This window comes from Salmo salar, chromosome ssa06, assembly GCF_905237065.1.
Source record: "Salmo salar chromosome ssa06, Ssal_v3.1, whole genome shotgun sequence".
NCBI lineage: Eukaryota > Metazoa > Chordata > Actinopteri > Salmoniformes > Salmonidae > Salmo > Salmo salar.
This window is the reverse complement of record NC_059447.1, coordinates 56252644-56265689: the sequence shown is the minus strand read 5'-3', so window position 1 is coordinate 56265689 and position 13046 is coordinate 56252644. Positions and strand designations below refer to the sequence as shown.

Here is a 13046-nt window from a genome sequence, read left to right as displayed (position 1 = left end):
GCGTCAATAAGCCTAGCCTACATGTCTTTACACATCGCACTTCTCGTAAAATAAAAATACTAGGCTCCTGTAAATTGTATTGTATTGTATGTGTGAGGCAGGTTCTCAGTAAGCAAGATATATACTAGGGCTACATTTGATACTGCATTATAGGACTGAAAATTGTAAATAAGTTTGGAGGAGCGCGTCTTTGGTAACTGGATGAGAGGCACTCTTTGGGGATTGGGATGGATACTTGACCAAGCAAAATGAAGTATGCAAATAGGCATATGAGTGTATGTTTTAGGATGTGCAATATATTTTCAATTCAAGGCACTCAGACGAAATAAAACATTTAAACACTTTTTATGGATAGACTACTTTGCAAGGCCATGATAAAAAATACACAATGCATTGCTGTTGAACCAGCCTTCGCTATAGTAGCCTAGGCCTAGGGTAGCCTATGGAGGGCTTGGTTTCTAATCATATGAAATGGAAAACAAGGAAACTGTTTTTTTTAAAACCAGCAACAATATTTCTAAATAGGGTAGCGTCAGGAGTGCAATATCATAAATTACTTATCTTGTTCCATGGCACTGGTTGCACACAGGCCTATTCTTTCCGCATAACATTCGTACATCTATACAAAATACTAGACTCCTGTCAATTGTATCGGTGCCCATGTGCGAGGCATATTTTTTTTATATATTTTTTTTATCCACTGTTGATATGGCATTACAGGAGGAGGGAATCATTTGGAGCTAGAATTGTGTCTTTGGTAATCAGACGAGGTGCGTTCTTTGAAAATGGGGATGGATAGCCTACTTCAACAAGTGAAATGCAGTTTTGTGAATAATAAAAAAAGGGGAAAAACCTGAAATACTTCAAAGCACTCTCAGTAGACCATTTAAAACCTGTTTATTCATAGGCTACCCGGCTAATGACCAGGCTAAAAAGACAATACAATGCTGCTAAACCAGCCTTGATTAAGGAGAGGGTAGGTTATGCTTGTTTTTTTATAAAATTAAACTAAATGGGGGGGAAACCAATCATTTTTTATGTTTCGAAATATGAGATTCACCGGCACAAAAGGCACATCTCTTGTTCCATGGGCACTTCGTCATAGCTGGATAGGCTGCGCTTCCGCTCTCAAAATCCATGCCATTATCGACTGCGTTACCGGTGGGTCTTAAAACTTCCCATTAGCGCTACATGAAATTGTCCATTTTTGTCAACATCTCAAATATTGCCACCCCTCCTTCCTCAGCGCAAGCGAGCTGATGTTAGACAGGTAAATTGCCGAACCTGGCGTTAGGGCTGGAGAATGCCAGTACACTAGTTTTTACATGACTAAATTGCAAACTAGCGTGCGTTTGACACCACATCTGGCCTGAGCAGTCAAATTCAGATGTGTGGACAAATCAAGACAGACCAGAGCACACTAGACCAACAGTTTTATCAAGACAGACCAGAGCACACTAGACCAACACAGTTTTATCAAGACAGACCAGAGCACACTAGACCAACACAGTTTTATCAAGACAGACCAGAGCACACTAGACCAACACAGTTTTATCAAGACAGACCAGAGCACACTACACCAACAGTTTTATCAAGACAGACCAGAGCACACTAGACCAACACAGTTTTATCAAGACAGACCAGAGCACACTAGACCAACACGGCTGGTTTCCTGTGGCTGTGCAATAGGATACGATGGAGTTATATCTGCTTGCCCACACACCGCAGCCAGATATGACTTCATTTCAGTGAGAACCATGCACTGCAGCAACACTAAATATGCGTCCAAATGGCCCCCTATTCCCTAAGGGCCCTGGTCAAAAGTAGTGCACTGCATAGGGAATAGGGTGCCATTTGGGATGGAACCTAAAAGTGTTTGTAAAACTGTTGTTGGCTGTTTCATTAGTATGATATTTGATACTTATCTTAGAGAGCTCTGTTGATACACAAGCTGTCTGCCCACCCTGACAGCTAGGCAATTGTTTGGAAATGAATAAATGTACTGAGAGATGGACTTTAACCACCCCTACCTTGTCACAACACAACTGATTAGCGCAAACACATTAAGGAAAGAAATTCCACTAATTAACTTTTAACAAGGCACACCTTTTAATTGAAATGCATTCCAGGTGACTACCTCATGAAGCTGGTTGAGAGAATTTCAAGAGTGTGCAAAGCTGTCATCAAGGCAAACGGTGGCTGTTTGAAGAATATATTTTGATTTGTTTAACACTTTGTTGGGTTAATACATGATTCTATATGTGTTATTTTAGAGTTTTGATGTCTTCACTATTATTCTACAATAGAGAGAGAGAGACTGATACTGAGACTTCCGGTGTATTGGTTTGTTGGTATGTTCTTGCGTTCCACTTGCCACCATATCATAGTGTCAGTCCTGAGGGAGGTAGGAGGTGTCTCTGTTTCCTTCTTTTTATGATCTAGCTATTCTTCCTGTTTCCTTTATCCGGCTGCTGAAGGAGAAATGATGCACTGGATTTTGGCTCCATCCATAGTAGGCTACACATGCTGCTGCTGACACAGTGTGGGGATTTGAATCTACCTCTTTTTCTTTAAATAAAACATCTACATTCATGCCTCCTACAGTTTTGATCTGTTTGAAAAAACTTTATAAGGTCAATTTATTTGATCAGGGTGGATTTTGCTGTGAAAGTGACCGTCTACAATGAACAATTCCATTGTACGATGACTCATATGTACTGTAGTCATAAACTTGAGCAGTTGTGTTATTACAATATTAGATCATAGCAGTAGATTTTCAGTTGGGAATTCTTGGCCGCAGCAGATGTGCTCTAACGACATTCATGTGACAAACATAAAGTGGATGAAGAGAAGGGCATGTACCTTTTTTTTAATGGCCTGTTTTAGAACACTGTCAGGATTCTCTCTCTCTCTCTCTCTCTCTCTCTCTCTCTCTCTCTCTCTCTCTCTCTCTCTCTCTCTCTCTCTCTCTCTCTCTCTCTCTCTCTCTCTCTCTCTCTGTGCCAGCCCTTTATCCCCTTATGGAAAGTTGTGTGAAGTATGTGGGGCCTGGCTGATACAGTGGTTGCTTCCCAAATGGCACCCTATTCCCTATATGGTGCACAACTTTTGACCAAGGCCCATGCCCATATAGTGCACTACTTTTGACCAGAGCCCTGGTGAAATGTAGTGCACTATATAGGGAATAGGGTGCCATTTGGGACATAGTCGGTGTTTAGCAGGCCCGTGTAAGCAGAGCAACAGGAAAGGGGTCAGGAGGAGGAAGAGAAAGGCAGAGAGGCTGCTGGGACAAGAGAGCGAGCAAGATAGTAAAGGGGGATTCAGAGTGAACTTGTTTCGTAGTACTGTATTTGGTGAACAAAAGGAAAGGCAATGAAGTACTTCACTGAAATAGAAATTAAAGGTTGGAACGGTTGGTTTTGAACTGCTCTGATGTCATGGAATAAATAGGATGTGACTGTGTGTGTGGCATTCCAACCCCCCCCCACCCCCCAAAAAAAACTTCAAACAAGAGCATTCAGCCATCCACAGGAGCACGTTCTCATTTTCAGCCCTGATGCCTTCCACTGCAGTATGGCAGGCCTGGAGTTCTACACGGGGGGCTCATTGTGCTTGAAGAATGCCAGGGTCGAGAGTGACAGGGCTTCCCCAGCGAGGGAGCAGATGGCCTATCGGAGAGGCACAACAAAAGTGTCAACCACCGCCTCTACCTTTAGCCATTCACGGCCTACTTGTCTGCAGCGCAAGTCGACAACCGTGTCACGAAGCACCCCGTTCCCCGGTTCCGCCCAGCCCACTGCACAGGCCCATAGTCTGGCGCCCCGGGTGAAAGGGTGCGTCTTCTTTTTACACACACAGCGAGTGTCGAATACAACCTGTCACGCTGCTGGCCGTTCTTCTGTCCTCCTCAACATTCTAGCTTAATGACTGGAGGCAACCGGTTGCTCTTTTCTCTGCCGTCTGACTGGGTGTTTCGGCATCCAAGGTTTCCCCATCGGTGCTTCCTGTTGGGTTTAAATGAAGGGGTCAAGGGTCGTTAATGTTTTTCGGGTAAGCAGTGTGATGTATTCTCACCCTGCTTTGTGTAGCCAGGGCTCTGTCCTCCTCTCCTCTACTCCTCCTCACCTCTTCCTTTCCTCCCTCTTCAGTATGAATGAGCCCAGGACAGGATAGGCGTAGTGCTGCTTTAGTTTACTGCTGGAACACAGTGAACCTTGGGCCACTGTAACCTCTGACCCCTCTCTGTCTCTCAGGAAAAAAATAAGTCTGGGCAAGATGTAAACAGTCTCTGAGGCTTTATCTGTTTCAGGAAACACTGGGGTTGATGTCATTTTTCATCAGTGTCATATTGTATTTCAAAATGTCCCGTAATTGTTTTACCTTAAGGATATGTTCTCTTTCATTCTTTTTGGCTTGAACTTGATCTGACGCGAGATTTCTAACTTGTGTTCTTTTTTTGAAAGTTGAAATCTGACTCAGAACTCAGAGACATTGCTTTGTGGTGACTCTCCAAATAGCCTTGTCTGATGACTTCAACTCAACAGTCTTTTAGAGTGGAGGATTTATTTTTTTTAAAAGAAGAGAAAATTGCTCAGAATTCCTGAGAACCAAAATAAACATGTGACAGAATGAAGTCTGCTTTTAAAAAGGTCCCTTCAGCAGCTCAGTAGCAGTATGTCATGGAAGGAGGCTGAGTGGAGTGGGGGGGATGGCCAAGCCAAGGAAGAAGGGGTGTTTAGATTTGGGGTGGGGCTCTAACCACAGTAGGCTCACACACAAGGCAGACTGTGTGTGTGGAGCTGACCAAAGCCCCTCCCTCCTCTCTTTCCCTACAGATGAGTCGGGGAGAGAGAGAGAGAGAGAGCGAGAGAGAGAGAGGAGAGAGAGAGAGCAGCTGTGTGAGTGTGTGTGAGAGAGAGAGGTGCTCAGTCCTGAAGAGATCACACAACGACATAGAGCCTAGCTAGCGCTGCTGAGACGTAACCCATAGGAGTATGCAGAGTAGTATCTAAGTTTGTCCTGAGGACAGACACCACAACTGGTAAGAAAACTTTACAGCTGGTGTGCATACAATCGTTTTTGATGTGCTTTCATTTAACCTTATGTGATTTCATTTTGTTTTATTTAACATTGTCTTTATGTGATTTTATTTTGTTTAACCTGATGTGAGTTCATTTCCTATCATATTTTTTTTTTTACCAGGGAAGTCAGTTAACAACAAATTCCTTTTTCATTACAATGAAATACATCCTGTCTTGATTATCTCTCATTCTGATGTTTTGTCTTCTGCCCAGCAGATCAGAATGGGAAACACTGACAGCCAGTACAGCAGTTTTAACGTCCCTGGGAAATCCAAATCCTGCTCTCTAAAGTTCTACTCCACTAAAGAGGAGGCCCTGTCCCCCCATAGCTGGTGGAGGGGCAGCGAGGGGAGCGGCCAGGGATACAGAACCAGAGGCAAGGGAGGGAGGGTCTGCCTGCCCCAGCACAAGATCACTCACAACCAGCCTTATGGCTCTTCGAAACACTATGAGCACCACATCACTAAGGAGGGCAGGGGACTGGGGGGGCCCCCGGGAGCCAAGCTGAAGCCCATCTCTCCACAGAGGTGTGGCAGAGGGGACAGTTCCCAAGTGACCAGGAAAAACGTCTGTCATACCGGTTACAGTTACCTGGAGAGTAGTGGGGAGAGTGTTAACGGTCTCGGGGCTAATGGACAGCGTACCCCCGAGAGGACTTCTCCGTGTGAACACAGGGGTCCCATAGAGAGCCGCAGCAGCCCCAAGGTGCTTCTCCATAAGGACGGCAGCATGCGTGTTGAGTTCACCAACGCCATGCGAATGTCGCTGGAGCCCCAGGATCTGTCAGGCCACAGCCAGCCTGTGGTAGCCGCCCCAGAGCCCTCTCTGACTAGGACCAGCAAGGGCAGCTCCCTGAGCTCCGAGGGCTCCTGGTACGACTCTCCCTGGGGGAACCCCACGGAGCTCAACGACAATGTGTTCACCTGTAGTCAGACCGTAGCGGGGGACAACAGCAGCGGCTACACCACCTACTCCTCCACTCGCACCGAGGAGACGGGCTGCGGCTTCAACACCTTCTCGTCCGCCCACACTGAGGACATCTCCCCGGGCCTCCTCTTCCAGACTGTGGATGGTAACGGTCAATATACAAGCCGAGGGTTTAACAGCAACGGGTATAACACTTGCTCTTCGGGCCGCACTGAGGACAGTGGCATCGGGGACTCCATGATCCTTCTCCCGGAGAAGAGTCCGTTTAGCCTCATGTCCCCTCCTGTGTCCCTGTCTGACCTCTACTCTAACCCCAGCGTGGCGGCTGTGTTCCCCCCTGCTCAGTTCCAGGACGTCCCCCAGCAACGGGGGTCGCTTACTTCATTACTGACCCTGGACGCGGTCATCCAGGAGGAGAGCTCGGGGTCGTACGACCAGCGCTACTCCTCTCACAGTCGCACGCTGCCATGCAGGAGGGTTACTGCCACGGTGGCCACCGAGCCCTCCGCCATCGTGGTTGGTAACAGCAGGAAGGACAACCTGAAGAGCCGCATCAGGCGCCTCGGCGACTGGACGGGAAGTCTGAGCAGGAAGAAAAGAAGACTACAGGTGAGGAAAGAGGGGAAGAAAGAGGGGATGGGAGGAGGGAAGGGTACACAGTGAAGGAGGAAAGACTGGGCATGTAGTGTAGACTCTTTATCATATGACGTGTCCCCAGTTGTCGAAGAGATGCGATAAGACTGCTCGCTGAGTCTGTGTGGTAGTAATCTCATTGTTTAGGTTGTTTTGGTCAACGTGATTGGCTGATGGCCGTTGGCTCTTAAATCCAGTCTGACGATGCAGATCATTGCAGTGCCTTATGAATGTCTCTCTGTCACACGTCATCCTATGGCTCCTAAATACCCTCAGACTTATATCTGACAGACTGGATCCTTGGAGATACTTTTGTAGCTTGTTCTTCAATAAACAAAATCAAGCCATTGCGATAAACACTACTATGAAAGGAAAAAACACATTATTCTAACAATAGTTACCCGCTGGAACATTTTCAGAACCTTATATAATTTTGACAGATATTATGTAAGACTATAGGCTAGTCTCCCTAAGACTTTGTGTAGAATTATATAATATTTACATGGGAAAGATTTCAAAGATCGATGATGTCGGTTCAGAAAGGAAACCTTTCCCGCTCCTTTTGCCGCTGGAGAACATTACATTGCTATTTCATTACTTCCTAAAAGTTCAAACATGTTTACATTTCATTTCAATTGTGGTAACGTTCTCCAGCTGGTTTGACGTTGGGATTTTCGAAAATAGTTCAGAGAACGTTAAGAAAAAACATTCTTCTGTGGGATTTTCAGTTATATCGAGTACAGCCTTAACTGAATGGACAACAAAGACAGAATGCAATATGGCATTTTTATTAAATAGATTGGGGTAGGCCTCGTCTCCGGGAAATGCTCCTCGGAACCAGATGTGGATGACAGGTAACCCTTTGCTGGGGTAGCTGGCATCGACTAATTCCACGGATAGGAAACAGAAGATCACGGTTTGAATCTCACTGACGCCGTGCCACATTTAAAAATATAAATGTGTTTGCATGATTAATACCTAAGCAAATTCATTTCCATGTGCACTGTGTTTAGAGTTCAAAACAGTTAACCTAAGCTAGAAGTGTTATTAAGTCTTATTGAAACATGTTCACAGCATGTTATTTAATTACCTTCAAATAACCTAGAATTTCCGTTCTCGGAACGTTAATAAAACCTCCCAGGAAAATGTTCAGGGAACCATAGTAATACGTTCCCGAGACATCCCTGCAACCCAGAACAGGCAAAATGTTCACTTCCTTTCTTAGAACTTTCAGTTTTACCGGTCAGGAAACATATTGTTTTCACTCCCAGAACCAATGGGAAACCAAAAACGTACGTTCCCACAACTTCCAAGGAACCAAATGTGCTAGCTGGGTAGGCTCCTGCCCCAATGAGCGATTCCAGCTAGCACAAGCCAAGGGCAAGTCGCAAGAATGTTTGCTCTAGATTGGTCTGTATAATATCCATGTCTTCTGTTACTCGTACCAGCAACATTCCAGGGTATGATTGTATTATATCATGTTAGAGTATCTCACAATACATCTCATATTATGTCCTAATACAAACAGAAAATCATGGCATCCTGTCCAGGAAATGGTAAATCGAGAAATACATGAGAATATGGCTCTTCTGTGCCCCTGAAATTGCCATATTGTTAGATGATCATTCAACTTTACGGGTCTTTTTAAGGTCTAGCAAGCTATTTATTCATTTTTTTCCTCTCCAACCATCCTGCTCTGTCTCTCTCTCCCTAGGAGCCTTACGGTAGTGAGACCAGTGAGGGCTTTAGCAGTGGAGTGGACCCTGGGTTAGGTAACTCTAGCTCCCAGTTAACTGGTCCACTGTGGAATCCCCTCCACACCCAGACCTACACCCACACCCAGGGCCAACAGTGCCACAGTGATGCTCTGCGCCAGAACATCTACGAGAACTTCATGCAGGAGCTGGAGACAGGACGCTACAGTGGGCCGGAGCGGACTGAGCCCTCGGAGGAGGGAGAGGAGGAGGAGATGGGAGGAGGCGGGGGAATAGGAGAGGGAGAGCAGGGGGAGAGCAGTGGCAGTGGCTCCCTGGGTTCCCTGGAGCAGCTGGACCTGCTGTTTGAGAAGGAGCAGGGGGTGGTGCGCAGGGCAGGCTGGCTCTACTTCAAACCCATCCTCACCCTGCACAAGGACAGGAAGCTGGAGCTGGTGGCCCGTAGGAAGTGGAGGCAATACTGGGTCACACTTAAAGGTAGGGCTCCCTCCTCCTTCTACCTGCACTCGCTCGAAATAACCTGCCAATAGGGTTCACGTCCGAAATGGCACCCTATTCCCTATATAGTGCACTTGTTTTGACCAGAACCCTATAAAGGGAATCGGGTGCCATTTGGGATGCACTTGGGAAAGAAGTCTTCTGACCATAATGGGACAACCTGGTTAAATAAAGGTAAACATGCTACTACTCTCCATTCGGAGAGTTTTCAGACCCCTTTGACTTCTTCCACATTTTGTTACGTTACAGATTTACGTTACAGATTTAAAAACGGGTTTTAGACAGAAAAAAACGGAAAGATCACATTTGCATAAGTATTCAGACCCTTTACTCAGTACTTTGTTGATGCACTTTTGGCAGCGATTACAGCCTCGAGTCTTCTTGGGTATGACGCTACAAACTTGGCACACCTGTATTTGGGGAGTTTCTCTCATTCTTTTCTGCAGATCCTCTCAAGCTCTGTCAGGTTGGATGGGGAGCGTCGCTGCACAGCTATTTTCAGGTCTCTCCAGAGATGTTCGATCAGGTTGAGCCACTCTAGGACATTCAGAGACTTGTCCCGAAGCCACTCCTGCGTTGTCTTGGCTGTGTGCTTAGGGTCGTTGTCCTGTTGGAAGGTGAACCTTCGCCCCAGTCTGAGGTCCTGAGCGCTCTGGAGCAGGTTTTCATCAAGGATCTCTCTCTACTTTGCTCCGTTCATCTTTTCCTCGATCCTGACTACTCTCCCAGTCCCTGCCGCTGAAAAACATCCCCACAGCATGATGCTGCCACCACCATGCTTCACCATATGTAAATATAGTGTTTTTTCTTCCTGCTTTTTATTTGTAAAAGTAGTTTAACATGAAGATCGATACAGTTTTTATTTTTTGCTTATTGGGTTGAAATAAAATGATACCAGATTACTTTAGAAAAAATTGCCGTTGACTGATCAGATCAAATGATGACATAAAGAGCCGTTGTGTTGAACACTGTGCGATGTTTAACAGTGAGAATGGCAGAATGGTGAACTTACTAAATGACTGAGAGTTTGACTGTGTAATATTAGGTTGCTTCTTGTGTAAATATTTTCCGTCTGGATTTTAATTCCTCCAGATGTGACGCTTGGAATTCAGGCCGAAGAGTTCAATCTTGGTTTAATCAGACCAGAGAATCTTGTTTATCATGGTCTGAGAGTCCTTTAGATGCCTTTTTGCAAACTCCAAGTGGGCTGTCATGTGCCTTTTACTGAGGAGTGACTTCCACCTGGCCACTCTATCATAAAGGCCTGATTGGTAGAGTACTGCAGAGAGGGTTGTCCTTCTGGAAGGTTCTTCCATCTCCACAGAGGAACTCTGGAGCTCTGTCAGAGGGACCATCGGGTTCTTGGTCACCTCCCTGACCAAGGCCCTTCTCCCCCGATTGCTCAGTTTGGCTGGGCGGCCAGGTCTAGGAAAAGTCTTGGTGGTTCCAAAAAACTTCTATCATTTAAGACTGATGGAGGCCACAATCTTCTTGGGGACCTTCAATGCTGCAGATATTGTTTGGTACCCTGCCTCGATGCAATCCTGTCTGAGCTTTACGGACAATTCCTTCGACCCAATGACTTGGTTTTTGCTCTGACATGCACTGTCAACTGTGGGACCTTATATAGACAGGTGTGTGCCTTTCCAAATCATGTCCAATCAATTGAGTTTACCGCAGGTGGACTCCAATAAAGTTGTAGAAACATCTCAAGGATGATCAATGGAAACAAGATGCACCCGAGTTCAATTTAGTCTCATAGCAAAGGGTCTGAATACTTATGAAAATAAGGTATATTTGTTGTATATTTTTTATACAAGTCCTGAAATGTCTAAATACCTGTTTTTTCTTTGTCATTATGGTGTATTGTGTTTAGATTGATGAGAATGTTTTTTTTTTTCTCTTCATTTTAGAATAATGCTGTAACGTAAAAAAATTGGGGAAAAAACAAGGGGTCTGAATACTTTCCCGAATGCACTGTATGTTCTGTAGGTATTCCCCTTACAAGTCTATTGTTGACATTGACTCATAATATGGTTCTAGAGCTGTGTCTTAGCTAAAACCTCCTCTCCTCCCTGGTGCATACAGGGTGTACCCTGTTGTTCTATGAGACCTATGGGAAGAGCAGCTGTCCCGAGCAGGAGCTGTCCCCGCGCTACGCCCTGCTGGCCGAGGACAGCATTGTCCAGGCCGTCCCCGAACACCCCAAGAAGGAGAACGTCTTCTGTCTGAGCAACGCGTACGGAGACGTCTATCTGTTCCAGGTACGTTCTACCCTAGGCTCGCACACCAGGATTCTCAAGCTCGGAAGTACCTGTATATGCCTGTGGAATAAACTGGGGACGAGGTTAGTTCTACACAGACTGCTGTGCAATCAACGGAGGCACTTGTCATGGAGGTCCTCATTCACTATTGTTGTTTGAAATGCAGTACGTCGTCATTTTTTATGCAGTCTTTACATATCGGACACTGCAATACTGTAAGCTTGTCTCTTGTTTTGTTTTGTAGGTTGATCTCTTTTTCTTTGAGCACAGTGTGAATGAGTAAGAGGGAACATTTTAGGGTTTTCTGCAGTATGCCCTGCTCCTGCCTCATGGACCCCTTGTGATGGAGTAGTGTTTTTTCAACTCAGTCTGTTGCATTCTTTTTTAGAAGGGTTATATATTTGAACAACTCCATATGCTATGGGACAACCACAAGTATGGACTGGGCTGAACGTCTGCTTTTTAGGATGGAATGTGCTGCTGTTCTGGTTGGTCATGACTATATTGGCGTTGGTTATGTCCTGTCTGGATGCATTGTCAGCTTTAGAGCTCCACTGTTATATGTTCTACAAAGGGGTCAAATGGTAGGGTTGGGAAAAGCATCCCTACTGGCTGGTCTGAGTAGACTAGTCGTGTATATGTGCGTCCTAAATGGCATACTATTCCCTGTATAGTGCGCTATGGGCCCTGATCAATAGTTGTGTACTGTGTAGAGAATAGGGTGCCATTTGGCATGCATCCTGTGTGTCTGTTTGGCAGTAGGGTTGTTGTCCTCTTTTTCCACATTTTGAGAGGGAACGTGTTGTCTCTCTTTAATGTTCTTCGCACTCAGTTTTACAATCGTTGAAAACACCTTCTTCTTCCCAGAGAGTAACGTTCATTTGATTCATTCACCAAGTGTTTACTAGACACACAAATCACACTGCAGGGCTGTATCTACCCAACGCACCATGGCAACGAGGGGGAAACTGAGGGGAGTGAAACTTTGTAGCGTAGTCACGAACATGTAAACAGGCTTTTGTCTGGCACTTAAGGATCCCTGGCGTCTGGGAAGAGAGAAAGAAAGACGGGAAATGAGAGCCATGTTCTCCTGCCCTTCCCCTGGCCTGCTACTGTGTCACCTGGCCCCATGTCACCCCGCCCAACCGTGGCACTGTGTCACCTGGCCCCATGTCCCCCCGCCCAACCGTGGCACTGTGTCATCTAGCCCTGTTCCTCCCCGCAGGCTGCCAATCAAACAGATCTGGAGAACTGGGTGACTGCCATCCACTCTGCCAGCGCCTCTCTGCTGGCTAAGAGACAGGGGAAGGAGGACACGGTGCGGTTACTGAAGAGCCAGACCCGCGCCCTGCTGCAGAAGATAGACATGGACAGCAAGATGAAGAAGATGGCTGAGCTGCAGCTGTCTGTCATCAGTGACCAAAGGAACAGGAAGGCCATCGAGAGCCAGGTGAGGCACTGAGATGGTCTAGTGGCTGTGTGTGTGTGTGTGTGTGTGTGTGTGTGTGTGTGTGTGTGTGTGTGTGTGTGTGTGTGTGTGTGTGTGTGTGTGTGTGTGTGTGTGTGTGTGTGTGTGTGTGCGTGCGTGCGTGCGTGCGTGCGTGCGTGCGTTCTCCGTCGGTGCTGCTGTGTTTTTGTTTAACTATCCTTGTGGGTACCAAAAGTCCTCACAAGGATAGTAAAACGAGGAGAATTCAGACAAATATATTTTAGGCTTAGGGTTAGGTTTAGTGTTACAATTAGGACTTGCATAAGAATTAAGGTTATGGTTACGTTAAAGGGTTAAGGTTAGGGTTAGATTTAGGTTTAGGGAAAATAGGATTTTGGATGGGAATCAATTATTTGGTCACCACAAGGATAACAAAAGTGTGTGTGTGTGTGTGTGTGTGTGTGTGTGTGTGTGTGTGTGTGTGTGTGTGTGTGTGTGT

General features: G+C 45.9%; 1 protein-coding gene across 3 annotated transcripts in view; it reads left to right on the top strand.

Moving 5' to 3' along the window:
* tiam2b (TIAM Rac1 associated GEF 2b) overlaps positions 1-13046 on the top strand; it is a 57048-nt gene that overhangs the window by 24498 nt on the left and 19504 nt on the right. For 2 of the 3 annotated variants that reach the window (XM_014204871.2, XM_014204870.2), the window contains exons 2-5: positions 5298-6617; positions 8356-8833; positions 10943-11118; positions 12344-12568. In XM_014204871.2, coding sequence (XP_014060346.2) covers positions 5304-6617; positions 8356-8833; positions 10943-11118; positions 12344-12568 — 2193 coding nt within the window. In that variant the 5' untranslated portion in view covers positions 5298-5303. Of the gene's footprint in view, positions 1-4755; positions 5042-5297; positions 6618-8355; positions 8834-10942; positions 11119-12343; positions 12569-13046 lie in introns of those variants that run through there. The other variant, XM_014204869.2, reaches the window with a different exon arrangement.